Here is a 19,870-nt window from a genome sequence, read left to right as displayed (position 1 = left end):
ACTAAAACTTCATTGTAATAAATTATATTCATTTCATGTTAGATTCGGATGGTTGAAAAGAATGGATCAATAAAGCAATAAACTAACAAGGTGGAAATAGTGCTGTTTTCTTCATTGCCTTTATCGCCTTGTATGCCTTTATAGCTCCTCCTTGCTCAATCTCTCTGAAAACTGCTGATTGAGGGGCTCAGGTGATATTGATGCATACTTTGTGATTATTTCCTCCTTCTTTTCCTTTAGAAAAAGAAAAAGTAGTTTCTACAAAAAAAAAAGAAAAAAAAAATCTCCTCAAAAGCTGAATGAAGTCTTGGGTTTTCACCTCTGTATCTCAAAATTTGAACTTCCGTCGAACTGTTTTGACATATTTTTAGGATGTCTTATTTTACTCTATCTATTTCTGCCTTTTAACGGCATTTTTGCTTGATAATTTAAATGTAAAGCTGTAGGAACTTTGCGTCTTATGTGCATGTAATGCTTTTCTGTCACATTAGGAGCAGTGTGTGACAGAATGGCTTAAATACAACATGTGATCAAACATATGATCAGGAGATTCACTCAGATGCAATGTATGATGTAAAAAACTGATTGAAATTGATTCAAATGATTAGGTGGTCGAACTGTGTGATCACCCATTTGATTCTATAGCTATCAGGTGCAATCGATTTTGGTTACAAACGAGTATTGAGTCTTCGAATGGTGACATGATAGCTATTGAAATATTCTTCGGCGATCACTGAATGTGTTGGTTTGAGTGCTGGAGTAAAGCATTACAGAGCATTTTCTCGCTGGGTAAAATTGCTTCTTGACGTGTTGGTTACATACTCATAGTTCATCACTGGCAGCAGTCCCGTTCTGAACACCCTTTGTCTTCTTCAACTGTTTTCATAGTTTGTTTTTCTTTGCCTAATGAATGATTTACACATTGACAATCTTTATGTTTAGACATTGGGATGAAGAGAGGTTTGGCATTCTCATGGGAATACCCAGAACAGTCTGTCCATCCTACCTTTAAATTCGATCATTCACACACTTTATGCTCATCGCACTCAGTTCTGGCTAAAGTGTTTGCATGGAATTTTGTATTTTGATCTCTGGTTATCTATTTCTTGCAAGTACCTTGATTGTGATTATTTTGACATTTGAAGTGGCATCTTGAAAGCAACCAAAGCAATGAAAGGTCAATAATTCAGCTTAAACTGAATGGAATCATGTTAGTATATTGTCAAGAAGGCTATTCATTTCGACAAAATAAATTAAGTGATCCCACGATAACTGCCCACAATTTAGGGCCTATGTGTATGCTCACATTGTGATAATTTTTACGGGAATACAGTTTTGGATTAGGAAGACACATACAGAAATACTATGTAGCTAAGCTGTATGAAAATCATGTTTACTGGGAATGTTGTGTTGGAAAAAAACATTTTTATTGAATACAATTGAATTTGTGGAAATGTTTAAAATGTTGTGGCTAGATGGCCTGGTTCAACTCATGATAGCCACATTTTCCGGACGTCAGCTGTAGGGGGTAACCTTGAAGGGACTGGTCTCAAATATGGTGTGCTACATGGGGATGGTGGCTATGCTTACTCTCCATTCTTTGTGACTCCATATCTCAACCCCAAAACACCCCAGGAGGAGCATTTCAACAGAACACACAAGATTACATGATATACCATGGAGCAAACTTTTGGATTGTCGAAGAGATTTCATGTGCTACACTCAGAGGTGAGGATGGCTCCTGACAGGGTAGCACCATAATGGTAGCTTGCTGCATTTTGCATAACCTCACTGTGAACTTAAGGGAACCAGAGCCAAAGGACTGTAACATGGATGATGAAGGATGTGCTGGTGACCTTCACACCCAGTACCACGGTCGTGAAATTGGTAACACTGTTAGAGAGCACATAGCTTACAATTTTTTTAATATCTAAACAGGAGGCTGAAACTAAAACATAAACTTGATTGCAATAATGTTGACACATACTGTAAATAGTGTGATTCATGACAATGAGAGCAAATGTAATTTGCACTTGTGTAGATTTAATGACGGTTGTGGCCATGTGAAAGAAAATTGTACAATTAGGCCACAAAAGGCAAACCAGTCATTTAACCCTTTAACTCCCAAATCAAATTTGTAATTCTCCTTACTGTCAACCATACAATTCTTGTAATGTTAGTTCAGAGAATTTAGTACTGGGTCCACCAATCATTCCCAAGTTGATATTTTTCTTTATTCTCATCCCTTATCTGCTTGATATTATATTGATATCGTAAAGAGAAGTTCTGTCTTGGTCACTTATGGGAGTTAAAGGGCTAAAAATTATCCAGCGTTGAAGTTGCGCTGTTTTAAACATCACAGTGGAATGCGTGACATGACACTTAACTTTAGGGCGGAAAACTGAGTATCTGAAAAGAGAGAAGATTGCTCTGTACGACTGTACCAACAATGTTTTTATAGTAAAGGTGCAAACGTTAAAATTGCGATAGCGCATGTGAATTCTATGCTGCTAGGTTAAGGGCTAAGGACCGGAAATTCCGTGATCTCTGTCGTCTGATAAAATCAATGAAAAGAGAAGGATAGTAATGATATACTGTCCACACAAAGGGAAACGTGAAGCAACTGAAAAATGATTCGTGATAAGCGGTGAGTGTCATTTAGCACTGGAACAAGTCGACTTAATAGTTCGTCTTCCACCCCTCCCTGAGTAACAAACGTCTGCCTTCCACCCCTCCCTAAGGACTGATGGACTGCATCCCACCACTCCCTGAGTACTAATGGTGTACCCCTCCCGATAAAATGGTCGAAAAAGAGGTAAAAAGTCGTAGGGTCCAAAATAAAATCCTTGCGACTGGTCCCGCGAATTCAAACTAGTTTGAATTCGTGAGAGAAGTCGCAAGGACTTGTCTCCCCAAATTATCCAGGTCCCTGCGTGCGAACTGTTCGTGGGACAAGTCGTTGCAATCCAATCACTTCTTAAGAGAAATATAATCGTTTGTCTCTCGCTGTGGTGACTTCGGATGTGGATCGCGACGTTTCGACTACATACTGCTAGTCTTCTCCAGGCGAGGAAGACTGGTAGTATATATGCTGTCGAAATGTCGCGAAATGTGTTCAACTCGACATCTCACTCGTTCGCTGCGCTCACTCGTTAGCTATCGAGTTAAACACTCGAAGAGAAATTCCATATCTACGCTCGCCAATGTATTAGTCTCTAAATATTTCTTTTTTGAATCGTTATTTGTTTGGGACACCAATACCGCATTACATTGGCGGCTAGCTAGTTAGGGAAAAATATATTGTTATTGCTATTATTATTGAGCTTCGTCGCTATGCGACTCTTCCCAATACTACAATATATTTCCCCTCAATTAGCCACTAATACAATTCCATAATGGCGTCTTAAAATCGCGATTTTTATTTGGTTGCGTCCTTCTCTTTGTGATGAACTAATATTTTCTATTAAAGGAGCAAATATTTTTAGTATCCCCAGGTTAAACTTTCATGACGGGGTGACTTTAAAGTTTTCCAAGGCTTCTAAACACCTGTCGATTTTCTAGTTAGAAAGCTTCTCTGCCCATCGATGAACGCGGCAAAGTTGCTCAAAGAACCGATTCTTCTTGCTTATCGAGTCCTGTTGCTATCTCAAAATCGCTCCATTGCTGGTCGAAAAGTCCCAGTTGCCAGCAACGTCACCATGGCACTTCATAAGAATCGGTAGCGGATAATTATATGTAATAATTTGATGATAAATTGGGGTAGTAGGTTGACCTGAGCGAGGAACTGGCGATGATGACGTAGCAATTTGCGCACCCGACTTGATGTTGTCGTTCGGCATTTTCTCTCACTTTGAGCACAAGATTCATTCTGAAATGACGAAGAATAGAGGGAAACAGCACTAGGAAGGCACCTTCTGCGTCTGGTGTTCGAAAGAGGGTGCACAATCCTCAAATATTACACTTTTTCTCCTGACGCCATTTTAATACATGTGACCTTAAACTTAGTGTGTAGCAGCTGCCAAGTGACAAAAGATTCATATATCGAAACAATCGCTACGCTCGTTATGTATTCCAATTATTCGTATCACCTTCATAGCTTTTATTTTGCTTATAGTGGAATGTTTTCATAACACACCCAAACGATGCCGTAGATCGGCGAAAGCTTGGAATAAAAAAAGGAATGCAGTAACTCAAGGCTTAAATCGAATCGTCCGTTAATCGACATGCAACTGCAGGACAACTGAATTATCAAGCAGGCATATAAAAAACTTTAATTGGTCGAGAGCATACAGTCAATATACAGAAGCCGTGGGCGATCTTGGCATTAATAATGCATGATTGTGCGAAGCCTCATCCACTGTACCATAAGGCTGTATCGTTGAAAGGCTATATCATAAAGTGGAGGTATAAAGAACGTCACAAGCGCTCTTAGCTGTTGTAAGGTAAGTATATTTTCATAAGTTTGACTAGTTCATTATTGCAAACCTTGCCCTATACCTTAACTGTTTCCGTATAAAAGACTGAGAAGGAATCGAGCTGGCTCAAAGGAAGCTTTTCATTCATTGTTTAACAATCTGGAGGCTATTAAAAAGATTTTTTTCGAGTTCTGCGCAAGCTTTAATCGCAAAAGAATTCTTAGAATCTGATGTTCGCTTGCATTATTTAATAAGGGTTTATAGTAATAGATTCAATGTTGCTTACAGCTGTGGGCTTTATCTTAAACCTTAACTGTTTCACACAAAGCTGTATGGAAACTGAAAATAAATTGAGCTCGTTTGAGGAAGCTCTTAACTCGATGTACAAAAACTTAAAAGCTGTTGAAATCGTTTTTTGAGGACCGTGTCAGCTTGAGTCGCACTCTTAGGATCTGTCCCCGGTTGTTCAGAGAATGAAAAGTACTTATCCGCTGTATAAATCGCTATCCAGTGGATAAATTTTAACCATGGCGTCATATCGGCTGTTCAATGTATGGATAGCGCTATCCACTCGCTATCCAGCAGATAAACTTATCCATGGTTAGGTAGGTAGTATAAATTTCTATCCATCGGGTAGTAAAAACATGAAATGGCCGCTGTTTGAGGTTGTGACGGTCATTTCGTTTCATGGTCAGGGCGTAAACCACAACAGGTTTCTCTCGCGAGTGATAATGTTTAATCTACAACCACTTTACATCGAGCGCTAACAAACACACAGGCTACGTAGTACTTTATTGAATATCCTCTCTTCTATGATGTAGTCAAAAATCAACAGACATAAGCTCTCGGTGTTAAGTGCATAGTCATTCTCACATCGTTACGCTATGCACACTGAAATTAACATACGACGCTCTCATTTATGTAAATAGTACTGAAAATACTTTCGTCCATATTCTGATCGCTACTGTGTACTCAGAGATCACATTTACATATTTAGAAAATATGTATCTGCAGGAGATCGGAGATACTTTTCTAAGATTTGATGGGTCGACTGTCAGTCGAGTAGTGTGTTGCGTGGCTCAAGCCACAACTGCAAAGTTATAGGCGATTGCGTAAGATTTCCGTCCACTAGTGCGGAACGAGACGACCTTAAGGAAGGTTTATTTCGAGTTGGTGGTTTCCCTTGTGCCATTGGGTTCATCGACGGTACCCACGTTAGAATAACTGCCCCTCACGAAAATGAGCCAGACTTCGTGAACCGGAAAGGATTTCACTCTATCAAAATGTCCAGGCAATCTGCGACCATCGAGGTAAGCAAATATGTCTAGCTCTGATTATTGATTTAGCAAAGGACAACATGTTCGTTTAACCCTAAGCTTTACTGAGCATACTATCTCATGTAAATAACAGGAGATATCCTAAATATGAGCATGAAAACCGTAGAAATTTCGCATCCAATGTATAACGCTTTTCTGACACGTTAGGAGCAGTGTGCGACAGACTGTCTTGAGCACAACACGTGATCAAATATGTGATCACGAGATTCACGCAGATACAATTTACCGTGTAAACAAGAGAATGAAATTGATTTAAAATGATTGACTTTCCGAACTGCGCGATCACCCGTTTGATTCTATCGCTGTCGGGTGTAATTGATTTTGTTTTTTGCAAAGGGGTATTGAGTCTTCTAAAGGTGACATGACAAACAATGAAAATATTCTTTGGTGATCACTAAATGTGTTCTCCAATATTGACATTTTTTTAGTGGTCTGCGTTAGTTCAAGTACTGGAACAAAGCATTACGGAGCATGGCCAAGGAATGCCTTGAAGTTTACCATATTAAGAAAGGGATAATTTGCCTAGGGATAGGGTAGCTGATTGTTTTGACAAAATGAATGACGTGATCCCACGATTACTGCTCCAAAATTGGGGCCTATGTGTATGCTCATATTATGACAATTTTGTGGGAAGGAAGACACATGCAGAAATACCATACACCTAAGTTGCATCAAAAATTTTTTTTTACATAACATAAAACATAAAAATTAAAAACCAGTTGTAGTGTATTGAATACAATTGAATTTTACAGGAATGTTTACTGATGTTGTGGCTAGATGGCCTGGTTCAACTCATGATAGCCATATTTTCTGGACATCAGCCATAGGGGGTAACCTTAAAGAGACTTGTATCACAGATGGTGTGCTACTTGGGGATAGTGGCTATGCATGCTCACCATTCCTCATGACCCTGTACCTCAACCCTAAAAGACCTTAGGAGGAGCATTTAAACAGAACACACAAGATCACAAGATGTACCATAGAGCAATCTTTTGGATTGTTGAAGAGGAGATTACATGTGCTACACTCAGAATTGAGGATGGCTCCTGACAGGGTATGTACCACAACTGTCAACTTAAGGGAACCAGAACCAGGGACATGGATGATGAAGGGTGCGTTGCTGACCTTCACACCCAGTACCCCGGCTGTGAAACTGGTAATGCTGTTAGAGAGTACATTGCTTACAACTTTTTAAAATTTATACACAGGTAGCTGATACTAAAACATACACTTGTTTGCAATAATGTTGACACACTGTAAATAGCATGATTCGTGAACAATGAGAACCAATGGCTTTATGGGAAATGTCCACATAGATACATGATCAATGCTTTACTTTTTCATGATTCAATTATATATGAAGCCTAAGGAAAAACTTGGACAGCCTTCAAACCCATATTTTAAACGAACTAAATATTAATTTTAGTGTTTTGGTAGTGATGGAAACAAGAATTAATGACAGAATGTTGACTTTAATCCAACCATACCAAATTACAATTTTGAATATGTTCCAATGCCTCTTTCTGCTGGAGGTGTAGAACGTATGAAGACAACGATGTATGATACAAAGTCATTGAAAAAACCTCTAATGAGCCTTTTCAGACACTGGCTTGAAATTGAATTCACTAAGAAAAGCAATATTATTTGTGGAGTTGTCTACAGACAACATAATTCTGCTGACTGCCTCTTAGAATATTTTGAAGAAACTTTAGATCAATATAGTACCACTAGTAAATCAATCTACCTCTTTGGTGACATCAACATAAATATTCTTAGTCAAAGACTTGTAATTACGCTCAGCAATTTTTAAATTGCTTGAAAAGCTATGCTATTTTACCGACAATTGATTAACCGACAAGGGTCTAAAAACAAATTTGATTATTATACTGCCAGTGGGAATATTGGTTCAGATCTCACTGATCATTTTTCTCAATTTTGCATTCTTAAATCGACCACTGAAACCACCAAACCTTGAAAAATGGCAGCCCGTGACTATTCAAAATTCTCTCAGCAAATGTTTTTGCAGGAATTGTCAGAACTCACATGGGAGTAATTACCATCTGCTGAGGATCCCTCTAAGTTCTTTTCCACTTTTTATAACAAGCTAAATAAGCTGGTAAACAAGCATGCACCATTCTGAACTTTATAAAGGTGTGACAGTAAACAGCTGGAAAAACCTTGGATCGCTAAGGCAATTTGAGAAGCAATAAAAATAAAAAATGAATTTTTTTTTCCTGTGATTGAAGACTATTGCATAGACAGCTGCAGAACATTTTGATGGATGGAGAGAATACTCATGTGTTGTCCATACTTTAATTGACAAATTTTGAAAATTATAATCTTTTTAGTCTCATTTGTTGTTGTAATTTTACTCCAGTTTTAATAAGTAACACCTAATTGGCTTATCTATAACTTATCCTTAACTGTTCTTCATAGCAGGCTCACCCAGTCATTTCCTCAGTTCAGTCAAACTTGTTATTGTAGAATTTACTTTTATTATTGTTTCCCTTCTGCCTCGATTAGCTTTACTATTATGTGGGTAGGGATTGTTAGATATGTATTTAAAAATAATAATAATAAATGTTGTTGTTGATTCATGGAAATCTTAGATGATGAGAAATCTTTTTTTTTTTAAGGAAAGTATGAATGGCTTCTATATTCTACGCACAACTAATTATGATTATCATTTACATGTGTAACTATTAATAATGCCATTGGCTGTGCTTTCTAGGGGTCAGCGTTTTTGCAATTGAGTGTATACACTTGAAAGAAATAGTGACACTCACTATAGGCTATTTGCAATAGTCCAATGTATATCCTACCTTTTATAATGGCATTGAAGTAATATGGCATTAGGCATGCTTGCTAACATGCCTAAGACCTTTAATATTTCACCGAAAGATAAAGAAAAAATTGCACTGATATTTGTAGCACTTGGAAAAGGAAAATTTCAGCGGAAGGCAAACAATTTGCATTTCTTAACAAATGCATTGAATGGAGGTAATTGTTAGAAAGTTTGCATTCTGGAAGTTGGAATTTGATATGGTCATTTCTTGAATTTACACAACTCAAGTGGTAGATTTATCAGCTATTTCTTAACACAGTAAACTGCAAGATGCCCATTGTCACACTTGTATTACAAATATATGAAAGGAAGGAAAAACCATGATGTCAACAAGTAATTTTTATTCACTGAACGTAGTTTGTTGAACACAAAGTGAGGAAACGACTTCAAATTAAAGTTTGGTTTCAACATCAATTTGCATCCTATAACTGAAGATTTTGTTATTTGTATTGACTACACCAAAAGTGCCATTGTAAGTAAAGATTTCTGCATTAAGCATTGGGGTATGATATGGAATGATCAATAACCTATAAACTTAATTGCATGTAATAGTACAAATATTTCATAGTAATGCCCTTTGTTTTTCTAAATATGGATAATTATATATTTAAATGTGGAATAGTTTAAGGTAAAAAGTTCACTTCCTCAAGCAAAAATGGTCAGAAAAAAAGGTATAGAAGGTCTAGGTTTTAAAGCTTTGTCAATGTGCAGAAAGTCATGTTTGCTGATTTTGCCTTTTTCAAAAATTGGTGGGGGCATTTGAACACAATTTTTTCCTTGGGGTGGAAACTTCAACAAACCAATCTTTAAAGTTCAAATACTTGGGGGGCTGCTGGGAAAAGGGGGGGGGCATAGAAGATTCCAATTGATTGATGTATTAGTAATATAAGGAAACCAAATAAAAACCATTATGTGATTAAGCTTGTGTACATTTTCGGGGAAATGGTGTATCAGTGATTTGAAAATATGGGGCAGCTGAGCAAACAATCCAAATATTAACAGTTTCACAAGACATAATCAAAACCATTGCAATTTGATTAAGATTTATTCATAAACTTTCTTCTGCCTCACTTCAGAGGTGAATAGTTGTTGATGACATCACCAAAGATGAATAACACAACTTTAGGGTGAAAACTGTCCAATCACTTAATTTACTTATGGCAATATTTATAGCAGATGCTGTCTCAGATCATAACTTTGCAGTTTTAAAAAGAAGCCTAGTGTATGAAAGTTACAAACAACTAAAGATTTGATTAAAATGGTTTAATAACTAAATATATGAATAAATAAAAAGCAGCACTAAAATACAAAGTGATTTAGAAAGGAGTGAAATGGTCACCCAATGAGTAACTCCCAAATGAGGATCCAAAGGATACCAGTGTTTACTACAAAATGTGGTGAGTTTTCAATATATTTATTTGATATCATTGTCCCAGTGATAATAGAGATGTGCACTCTATGGTTGAGGATTGCATCGTATCCCCTCATAATCATCTCGCAGAAGGTGATTATTGCAGGGACACTAAATTTCAAAATGGCTGCCTTGCGTTCTTTCAATGTTGCAGATGAAGTCATAAACACTATAGAAGAAAACTAAATTTTGAAGGCACAAAAGATGCTGCTAAGTTTTGTGAGACACTTTTCAAAATAACAATGTGAAGCTTTTGCTGATTGAATGAAATAAGATTGGCTGATTATCTTCAAACCAACGGACAAAACAATTGTAACAGAATGTTGTCAATAACAAAACAAATTTACAACAGAATCGCATAATTGAGTAAAATCACTCATTCTGATTGGTCAACAAAGTGAAGCATGGAATCGAGAGTTGAAAACGAGGTTAAGTGATATTGTTTGGCATCTACATAAACATAAGAATTATCGTCAAATTGTAACAGTTTTCTACAATGTTATTGTAACGCGTTTTCAAAACCATTGTCACCTTTTGAACAAAAGCGTTTTTCAAAGTGAGCCAGAGGTTCTTCCCTGTTTTGAAATGAATTACAAATTCTTGAAGACACATAAGAGACAGCAAGAAAATCCGGTGAACCCGGCCCCAGAAAATGGCAAGCCAAAGTTCAACTGAACAAGATGAAGAAACGAGAACAGAAGAAGTGCCAGGGTCGATTGCCATATGTAGAAGAAGAAATAAATACCTTTAATTGCAATGTTATACTTTCAGTGCTTTTGCTTGGACACATTTCTTTCAGTTTTGCCACCAAAGAGGTAAGAGGTGTATATTATTTTCGTTCTTGAGCTAACGATTTGGAAATTAAAGATAAAGATAAACGGCTTGTAAATTCAGTGAAATAGCACTATTATCCATTAGATAGTGTGAAGCTTGTTTAAAAAGTGAGTAAACAAATGTAAAAACAAACATAAGGTAGAAATAAAGTTGTCGAAGATTCAAACACGTATGACTGACCTGGCTTCCTATTTGCTAATGCAATGACACTTCTGACAGTTGACTTTGAAATGGCTTTCTGGGGCGCGCGCTGAGGGTAAAAACCAAAAATATTATTACTGTTCTCCGCTTCACGATTTGTGCGATATTGGTTTTTGCGTGCAATTTAACGCGGAACTTCCTTGTCAGGTAATTAATCTTCCTATAGAATTCGCAAGCATCTGAGCAATTATACTAAAACAAACATTTGCTGATGTGAAGTGAATGATGTTGAATAATCCGCTAGACGAATATAGATATATACAATACAGCTCAGAGGTACTTGGCCCAAAATGCACGCAAAAAGCGTATTAAAAAGGCGCGCACACGCATGCAACTTTCGAAAACGTGCTCAAAATACGTGCGCAAAAGAAGCTCATTAGTATGTATGAGGCAGTCTTTAATTTTTTACCCTTTGTTTAACTTTGAATGGTGTATTAGATTCATGACAAATGAGGGATTCCGATGTTGGTGAGATTACGTGGTTTCATCCCGAAGAGTTTGGCGTCAGTGTATTTATGAAATGGCTTTAGGGCATTGCGAAGAAAAAGGGAAAAGTTTTTGACCCGCCGAGTACCTCTTCAGAAAGCGAACAAGATCAAGAAAGATCAGGAAAGATCAAGTTCAATGAAGTCGCTGTCGTAAAAGTTTACTAGCGACAAAACTTGAAAACTTGCTAAATTATGTGAAATTATTTGCAGTTTACTTGAACAAGAGAAATTTTCCAAATGCTTTTGAAGGATTACTTTAGGTTCAAAAAAACAAAATCAGATTCCATTTAGTCGTTTGCGGTTCGCGCCAAGTCCCCTTAACCTTAAGCGTCCATCATTGTTTACAAGTAGATAAGATCGCCGCTACTGTAGATAGCGGATTGCATGTAGTAGATAAGATCGTTACTGTTCGAACGATTTTATGCGTTCAATTTACCTGAATCTTAAGAGTGACATACTCACGTTCACGACAAGATGGCAGCAGATGGCGTCCTGAAGGAGATGTGGAAGACGAGTAGTGCTCGATTGGGCATGCGCATCGAAGTTCGTTTTCCCAACCTCCTGTCGGTGAAGTTTACGTTCTCGTCGCTATTGTTCTAATGTAAAAGTACGACGAAGCGAAACCATTTTTCTACTTTCTGAAATGTTTAACGAGTCATTACCAATAATGTTAAAGATAAGGGCTTTTCCGCACTAGCGGACAAAATTAGAATTGTCCCGAAAAAGTCAAAAGACCAATTTTGTTATAGCAAATTTTTGTTTCGTCTGTTGCATTCGTATGAACAATTTCAAAGCCTTCAAATTTCGTCCGCGTCTGATCTGTTCACAAGACCGGCCCGCACAGTTGCCAAAGAATTCCAAATTCAATTTCCAGGATTTGTCCCGAGTCGTCGCTTCAACTTTGTCGCTAGTGCAGAAAGGCCCTAACTCCACTCACCGTCAACACAGCGCCGTATTCGATTGTTATCAATCAATAACGACCGTGTGATGAAATTGTCATGACGATTATCATCACGAAACGCTAAGCGTGTATAAAAAGTACGATCGAAGCAAAACTGCTCTTATGAAAGATGTATTTCCTGAAATGTCGCACATTTGTATTCAATGTCAACACTGTAAGCGACTCGTATTTACGTAAACAGGACAGCGCGCGTGGAAATTTTTACGTGAAACTACTTACTGGAATTTCAACCTTACTTTTCAAAAGTTTCAAATCACTGACTTTTGAAACCGTGCTCACGACTGTTAGACTAAAATTTCGAGATTAAGACCGCGATGTGCTCCGTTTCGATAGGACGGGTATCGACGGGATCATAATTTAGCTTAAGTTACCACTCACTCGACTTCTAAGACATTAAACAAGGGCTATCTTTAAAATAAGGAACGGAGAATAGAGGAATAGGGAATGGCGGAATGGGGAATGGGCGGATGGCAGTGGCACTTAACATTTATTTTTTTGATTGATCTGAATGATTAGTCAGCCATCGGCCCTGTTAGTAATTATGATGAATAGTCTGATCTACAGCGTTTTCCGTTTTGTGAAGTTGATATTAGTCCATATTAACCAAAAACAGAATTGTTACGTCGAGCAAACTTCAACCTGAGGCGGGATTTCCGCTGTTGCGTAGTTTTACTTATGTCAACAAACCTGAATTTTAAAAGGATTCACTGGCGTAAAATAGAAAAAAAGAGCAACTTTTCCACAGACCGCTCATACATTTGGACGATTTCATTCCACGCTTTCCAAGATTCTCCGTTTTAAAGATTCCCGCTCTTAAAGATTCTTCATTTTAAAGATTTCCCATTTTAAAAATTCCCACTTTTGAAGATTCCCCATTCCCAATTCCCTATACTCCCATTTCCCGCTCCTGGTTTTAAAGGTAGCCCTTTATCCAGGCTTAATTAATGATTCCCAAACAACTAGTGATCTAAGATAAGATCTTTAATTACAAGTCATGCGAAGCCGAGCACGCTCAAAACGTGAAATGAATTATAGGAAACAATTATTATTTTAACGAAAACTGAGAAATATTTTAGCGCCAAATGTAATATCGACTAGCACCCTCGCGTCTTGTGTACTTACATTTGGCGCTAAATTATTTCTCAGTAATAAATTAATGAGCTTGAAACTTGTGCTGCACATAATTTGTACAAAATGTATGAACCCTTTAATTCTTTAGTTCTTGTGAGCAGTTCTACCGTAAAGGGGTGCGTGCATTTCCTTGAAAATTACTTAAGAGAATTTGATATAACACTCCTATTCATTAAGACAGTATATTTCAGTATTGACGTAAGTGGACTTACCAGAATTGACACCCCCCGAAATGCCGCTGAAAGACGGGTCTTTTTCAAAAGCTCGAAAATTTTGGCTGTGGTAGCCTTTGGGGAATCTGGTCTTCTTTCTTGTAGTGGTAAATTTGCTGTGTTCTTTCTTTGCTCCACTCTCCATTCCTCTCCACTTTTCTTTCACTTCCATGACAGATCTTTTGGAAACTCCGAACGCATTGACTTTGTCAGTTATTACCTCACATACTCAACTCTTGTGTTTGTTAGAAAGTGTCGTAGAAATTTTACTCTTGATTATTTTGATATTATTTTTCCGCCTCTTCGAAAATAACTGTCCATTCGGCAGGTGTAAGCTTTGGTTTTTTAGCGCGCTTTGCCGAGGAAGTAGCAACATATTCTGTAATGTTGTCTCGCCGCTAGCACGCGCAAGCTAAAAGATCACGCAACTCCTGGGTAATCACCATGGCAACTGCCTGTACAGCGAGTTTAGCCGTCGGATAACTATACGCCGCGCTTCTGTGCCTTTTGCAACAGCTTTTTATCCACTGGATAACCATGTTATACACCGGATGAACTTATCCAGTGGATAAATTTATCCATCCTTTTAACAACCGGATGTTCGATGTTTTCTCTGATGTTATTTTGTAGAACGGTTACATTAAGATCGGCACCAAGTGAAAGGACTAGTGCCCGCGACTCGTAGGAACTAGGTCCCTTAGGGTTTGCTTAGGGTAACCCTAAGCAAATAAACTACTATCTAAATTTTTCATCAGATGGTCTGATCGTAGGGTCCAAAATGTAATCCTTGTGACTTGTCCCGCGAATTCGAACTGGTTTGAATTCGTGAGAGAAGTCGCATGAACTTGTCTCCCAAATTATCCAGGTCCCTGCGTGTGAACTGTTCTTGGGACAATTCCTTACAAAAAGAAAATAAAAATTCTCAAAAGAGAAATATAATCGTTTGTCTCCCGATGTGGTCACTTCGGATGTGATCACTTCGGATATGGATTGTGACGTTTGGACTGCATACTGCCAGCTTCATCAGCCGAGGAAGACTGGCAGTATATGTACAGTCGAAATGTCGCGATACACATCCGAAGTGACCACATCGTCAGAGAAACGATTTCATCATGTAAACTATGGTGTTGAATAAGGATCTCCAGCCCGGAGAAAAGCCGTAACAACTCCTGTGAAAAAATACGAAATCATGGGGTGTCCACTTGATACCGGTTAACCGCTAAATACAGGTTCCACTCATTAACGGTATTATAGAAAAAGGTACAAAACGCCTCTTTATGCCTTAGGTGACTACTTACTATACAGAATCTCGCTCAAAAATGCTACTTTGTTTTTGGAGGAGAAATATGAATTAAAAATTACTTGAAAGATGATTCTTAATTTTATTTTGGTGGTTCGGTTTTCAGTGACCGTTCAATATAGACAGGCCCCTGGGATTAAGTAGAGGGTGACTACGATCCCTTATTGGTCCGCTTAATAGGGGTACGAATTACAATGATAAAGGGGAATATTCTTGAGACTTTGGTCACCGACCGCTTAATGCAGGGTTACCACTTGATACGGTGTCGTTTAATACAGATTCGACGGTTTTTCAAATTTGGTTAAAAATACTTTGTGATCTAAGACAGTTACTTTTCAGAAATTTCTCAGCTTTTAGTATAATGTTTGTAACGGGTGGATCGCGATATTAAACCAGTCGGAATTTTGAGACGGCAATACCACATTACATTGGCGGCTAGCTAGTTGGAAAATATATTGTTCTTGCCATTGAGCTTCGTCGCTATACAACTCTTCCCAATACTACAATATATTATCCCTCGATTAGCCACCAATACAATTCAATAATGGCGTCTCAAAATCGCGATTTTTATTAGATTGCATCCTTCTCTACCACACGAATAAATGTTTTTATTATCCGCAGGTTTAAACGTTTATGAAGGGGTGACTCTAAACAGAACCAAAATGATCTTTACAATGAGAGGTAAAATTAGCATTTTTTCGATTTTTATCCTTGGTTTGACCACCTTCCTCATGTACGCCTCATACGAAGTGAAGTTTGGACAAGAAATTAGCCAGCCCACTCACAACAACAGCAGAATGGGTAAGTTAACGAGTTGGAAATGATTTTTACAGCATTAGATACTCATCCGATGAATTATGCCGTCAAAATCTAAATTAAGACGCAGGCAAATATTAAGGAAATTAAAAGTAACATAACTTAGTTCGAACTAGGGAAATAACAACGCTTCCGAAAGCTTAACAGGCCTACTTACGTCGCGTTGTCCCGTTCACGGTTCACCAGAAATTAGCCCTTCGCAATGTAATATTATCGCCGATTCAAGATATCAAACTGAAGATCGTTTTAAATTGGTTTTCAAAATTAACTAGCGTACAATGATCACCCTGGGCGTTGATGGGTAATTACTGCAGAGAACACGCCCCTGATCAGTTAGCCTTGGCTGTTCCGTTGTTTTGGGTTTTAGATCGCTCTAGCGCTCTGTCAGTTTTTTTATTTTTTTTTTTTACTTTTTTCTTCTTTTCCAAGCAAGGTAATCATTCTTGAAGTTCTTTTCATTGGAGAGATCCCCAATCACTACAACAACGTAAAAAGCGTAATAATTAACTATTTGCAAAGTTCTACGCTGAATCAATTTCCTTCTCTAGTATTGAATTAAATAATTCTAGTTAGGTCCGACTTGATTTCGAGCACTTCAAAATAAACGACAACGTTTTGTTTATCGTAGATGAGATCGTCTGTCGAAAGGTTGTTCCTCAAGCTACAGCCACAGAAAAACCCACAAATAATTCATCGCCAAAACCTTTCGTTTATCTCACTCAAACAGAACAATGCCTTCCTTCAAACTTTGCCTCTTCTTCCGAGATCGGCGACCCCGAGACATGTAACTGTGATGTCATAGTGCTAAGCTTTCGTACCAAATGTCAAGTGCAAAAGTCGCCTCACATCACTTATCTGTTCTATCCCAATATTGGATGGGGAACGGGACGAAATGTGCTGTATTTTGCTGCCATAACGAGATCTCCAAAATACCATTATTACATTTTTATGGATGATGATGTGATTCTGCATTTCCATTCAATTGCTCCTCCACAAATGAAGAGGCTTCCGCCGTTTAGAGTCTTCGAACAATGGCTCCTAGATTACGAGCCAGCGGTTGGCATTGTGAATTACCAATGGCATCATCGGGGCATCTGGACCAATGACCTACGAAAGAAAATATGTAACAAGAGGGACAGTCCCCTTGTGTTACCTATACTATGGTTCGATGCTCTTTTCAATGCATTTCATTACAAATCTATTGAGCATCTCTTCCCTTATCGTACGCAGTATGAAAGCAAAACCTGGTGGTCATCGCAAATCTACATGTTTTCTGCTGTGGAACTGATATTTCGAGGTCAGGCATTGATGTTTGCGCCTGTTACTGCGGGAAATCCAAAACATCGTCCATATCCAAGGTCTTTAGAGGACGAAAACACAAGGTGGAGAGATTACATCGATACGATTCGACAGGAAGCTCCTTTGATTTACAGAAATCAGACTTTATTCGAAGATTTAAGGCAGAATCTTGAGGGTTATGTCAACAACTCGACAACGTATTGCATGAATGTAACACGGCATCAACACATTAAACCATACGCTCATTTTGATTTTCAGACAGAGATGTAGGTGATGAGGTTAGTGAAGAGGTAAACTATACTTCATCGATTTTTCCTATTCTTTTTTATTCTAGACCCAATCCGTGGATGAAATGCTATATCCATTCAAATTATAAGCTGCTTTGTTTGTTTATAAACTTGTTGAACTGTGAGTCTCAACAAAGCGATGTCCGTGAGGAGGAGTACGACTAAACTGCTGTCACATTGGGAATTAAACCATTTTTTTACTTGTCGGTTGCACTCAGTTTATTTACCGGATAAGTATTTCCTGATCCATATTTTTATTCATTATATGTGTGTTAGTACTTTCACCATAATTGGGGAGTTTAACCGGCCTCATTAAACTGTTCAGACCTCTAAATTCAAATTTTTATTCTGACCGGAATCATCGCTCTCTGTTTGAACCCAAAGATTTAGTAACCTCGCTTTCTCGATTCGTATTTTGGATAAGTTTGAGAGCCTCGTTGAGGGCCATCCGACAGGAAAAACTCGGTCTTTAACGAACAGAAGGACAGGTCTATATCTTCATCAATATAAATTGTGCATCAAATTATCGCAACCAACCGCGTTTTGAGATGCCAAAGGGTGAACAAACTTTTCCGAAATTAGACTTTAAACGGTGCCATTGTAAAATCATCATAGTAACCTGGCCTTAAATTCATAACCATTTTGTGAGCTTCTCAAAAGGCTGCTGCTTTGTTCTTCCAAAAAAAAGATTATATGAGTCGAGAATGCCTTTTTGTGGTGCTATCAACTATGTAAGCAGACCGCCAAGCGATGAAAAAAACAGCAGCGAAACTTTTCATAATTCACAGTTTAGCAGCCAGGCTGTTAAGCATAATTCAAAATGGTGTCTGTCGTTGTCCATTTTTAACTCATATGACGATAAATTCAGAAAGTCAGTGTGTCCTAGGAGGGAGGAGGTGACTTTATCATTTTCCGGTATAAGCGTGAGTTAGAAATCACTGCTAATGTGACGTCACATAGCAACAAAACAAGCGCTTCGCATAGCTTGCTTAGTTTAGCGAGGGAACGCTATCAGTGAGAAACAAAGAGAAAGCCAATAGAGGCCATTTTTAAGTTATATATCGACTTCGGAACGCGTCAAGACAAACCGAAACTAACGATGTTTTCTTTGTAAGCCTCATAAAAAGGTTTTTCCTTTTTAATAAAATAGCTATACCTGATATTATCAGGAGTCAATCTAACCAGTCATTTTGCTCACCAATCTTTTTAACTTTTAGGTAGTTATTTCATCGAATTGTCCTGAACAGTGGTGAAGCAAGGGTGTGTATTGTCAGCTTGTGTTGTAAAGCACTTAGTGAGAGCCAAAGACTCTTGAGCGTTTAGGTTGCTGCCTTGTGTTTTGAACTTGTGATCACCGAAAACCGACTTGATATTCTTATCTTCTTATTAATATATAAATACTGATGAAATACCAATATTTTTCCTTTTCCTTAAAAGTCATATTTTCATCGCGCGCAGCGAAGATACTATTTGGCGTCGCCATGGTTACTAACATGATTAGCCAATCAAAAGAGAGCTTCCCGTTCAGGCGCGCCGCCGGTTCTTTTGAAATTTCATTCACAAAATGGCTTCGAGGTGCGAAAACGGTACAGTTACCGGTGACTTTCTCGACGAGCTGCCAAATTTTCATATCGATACTTTTTCAAGCTTGAAGAACATTCAGGAAGATTTGCCGAAGTCTCGGAAAGTGATGTCGAAAATATGAGAAAAATTTAAGTATTATCGTCTTTATTTCTCCTTCATAACTTTATATCCGAGTTTCATAACATTTTTGTGACAGGCACTTTTCTATCATTTAGAAATTTCATCAGTATCTATAAAATAAACAGAACATTACATGGCCGCTTGGGGATACGAATTTTATCTTCTCGTGCTGATACTTTCAGCACTCGAAGATAAAATTCGTATCCCCAAGCGGCCATGTAATATCCTCTATATACCACTGGTATATTATTATAAATTATAATAACTTGTTGGTCTAAATAACTATCATACAATATTATATCCTATTAGTCTAAATTATCTCGTAATAATTCAGCTGACGGGCAGGAGTGCAACTTTTAAAAGCTTTTTCTCCATGTATCTATCTTTATCTGTAATAAATTTTGAATATATAACGCGTGTTGTCTTTGGTTAAAAGGGCCTGCTGTATCAGAGTACAAAGCGTTGTCGCTTGTTAGTCTACGAGGGTACACTATATACCATTGGTATTTTCTTTACATAACTATATTTTTTATTATTCTAAATAACTACGTAATTCACCAACGGGTTGGGATGTAATTTGTGAAGACTACCTCTACACGTATCTATCACTATCTATAATAGAGTTCGGA

The 19,870-nt window shown here is 37.8% G+C and overlaps 1 protein-coding gene, 1 long non-coding RNA gene and 1 pseudogene across 6 annotated transcripts; 2 read left to right on the top strand and 1 right to left on the bottom strand.

Moving 5' to 3' along the window:
• Positions 1-4,340: 4,340 nt before the first annotated feature.
• On the top strand, positions 4,341-19,561 carry LOC131792668 (uncharacterized). 4 transcript variants are annotated; one of them, XM_066168792.1, is made up of 4 exons: positions 4,341-4,442; positions 15,757-15,936; positions 16,580-17,528; positions 18,755-19,557. In XM_066168792.1, the coding sequence occupies exons 2-3, from the start codon at positions 15,798-15,800 to the stop codon at positions 17,518-17,520; spliced, it is 1,080 nt and encodes a 359-aa protein (XP_066024889.1). In that variant the 5' UTR covers positions 4,341-4,442; positions 15,757-15,797; the 3' UTR covers positions 17,521-17,528; positions 18,755-19,557. The 4 variants fall into 4 exon arrangements, with proteins under 4 accessions (XP_066024889.1, XP_066024888.1, XP_058966060.2 ...); XM_066168791.1 differs by having other exon boundaries at positions 16,580-17,540; XM_059110077.2 differs by having other exon boundaries at positions 16,580-19,560.
• Positions 4,467-9,507, top strand: LOC136281914 (putative nuclease HARBI1; annotated as a pseudogene).
• Positions 9,943-12,038, bottom strand: LOC131792669 (uncharacterized). 2 transcript variants are annotated; one of them, XR_009340865.2, is made up of 4 exons: positions 11,968-12,038; positions 11,023-11,092; positions 10,754-10,854; positions 9,943-10,177 (listed from the first exon to the last, which is right to left on the bottom strand). It is a non-coding gene; the product is annotated as an uncharacterized lncRNA (long non-coding RNA). The 2 variants fall into 2 exon arrangements; XR_010718001.1 differs by having other exon boundaries at positions 9,943-10,854.
• Positions 19,562-19,870: the final 309 nt, after the last annotated feature.

Source organism: Pocillopora verrucosa, chromosome 6 (assembly GCF_036669915.1).
Source record: "Pocillopora verrucosa isolate sample1 chromosome 6, ASM3666991v2, whole genome shotgun sequence".
Lineage (NCBI taxonomy): Eukaryota > Metazoa > Cnidaria > Anthozoa > Scleractinia > Pocilloporidae > Pocillopora > Pocillopora verrucosa.
This window is presented reverse-complemented; position numbering and strand designations above follow the sequence as displayed.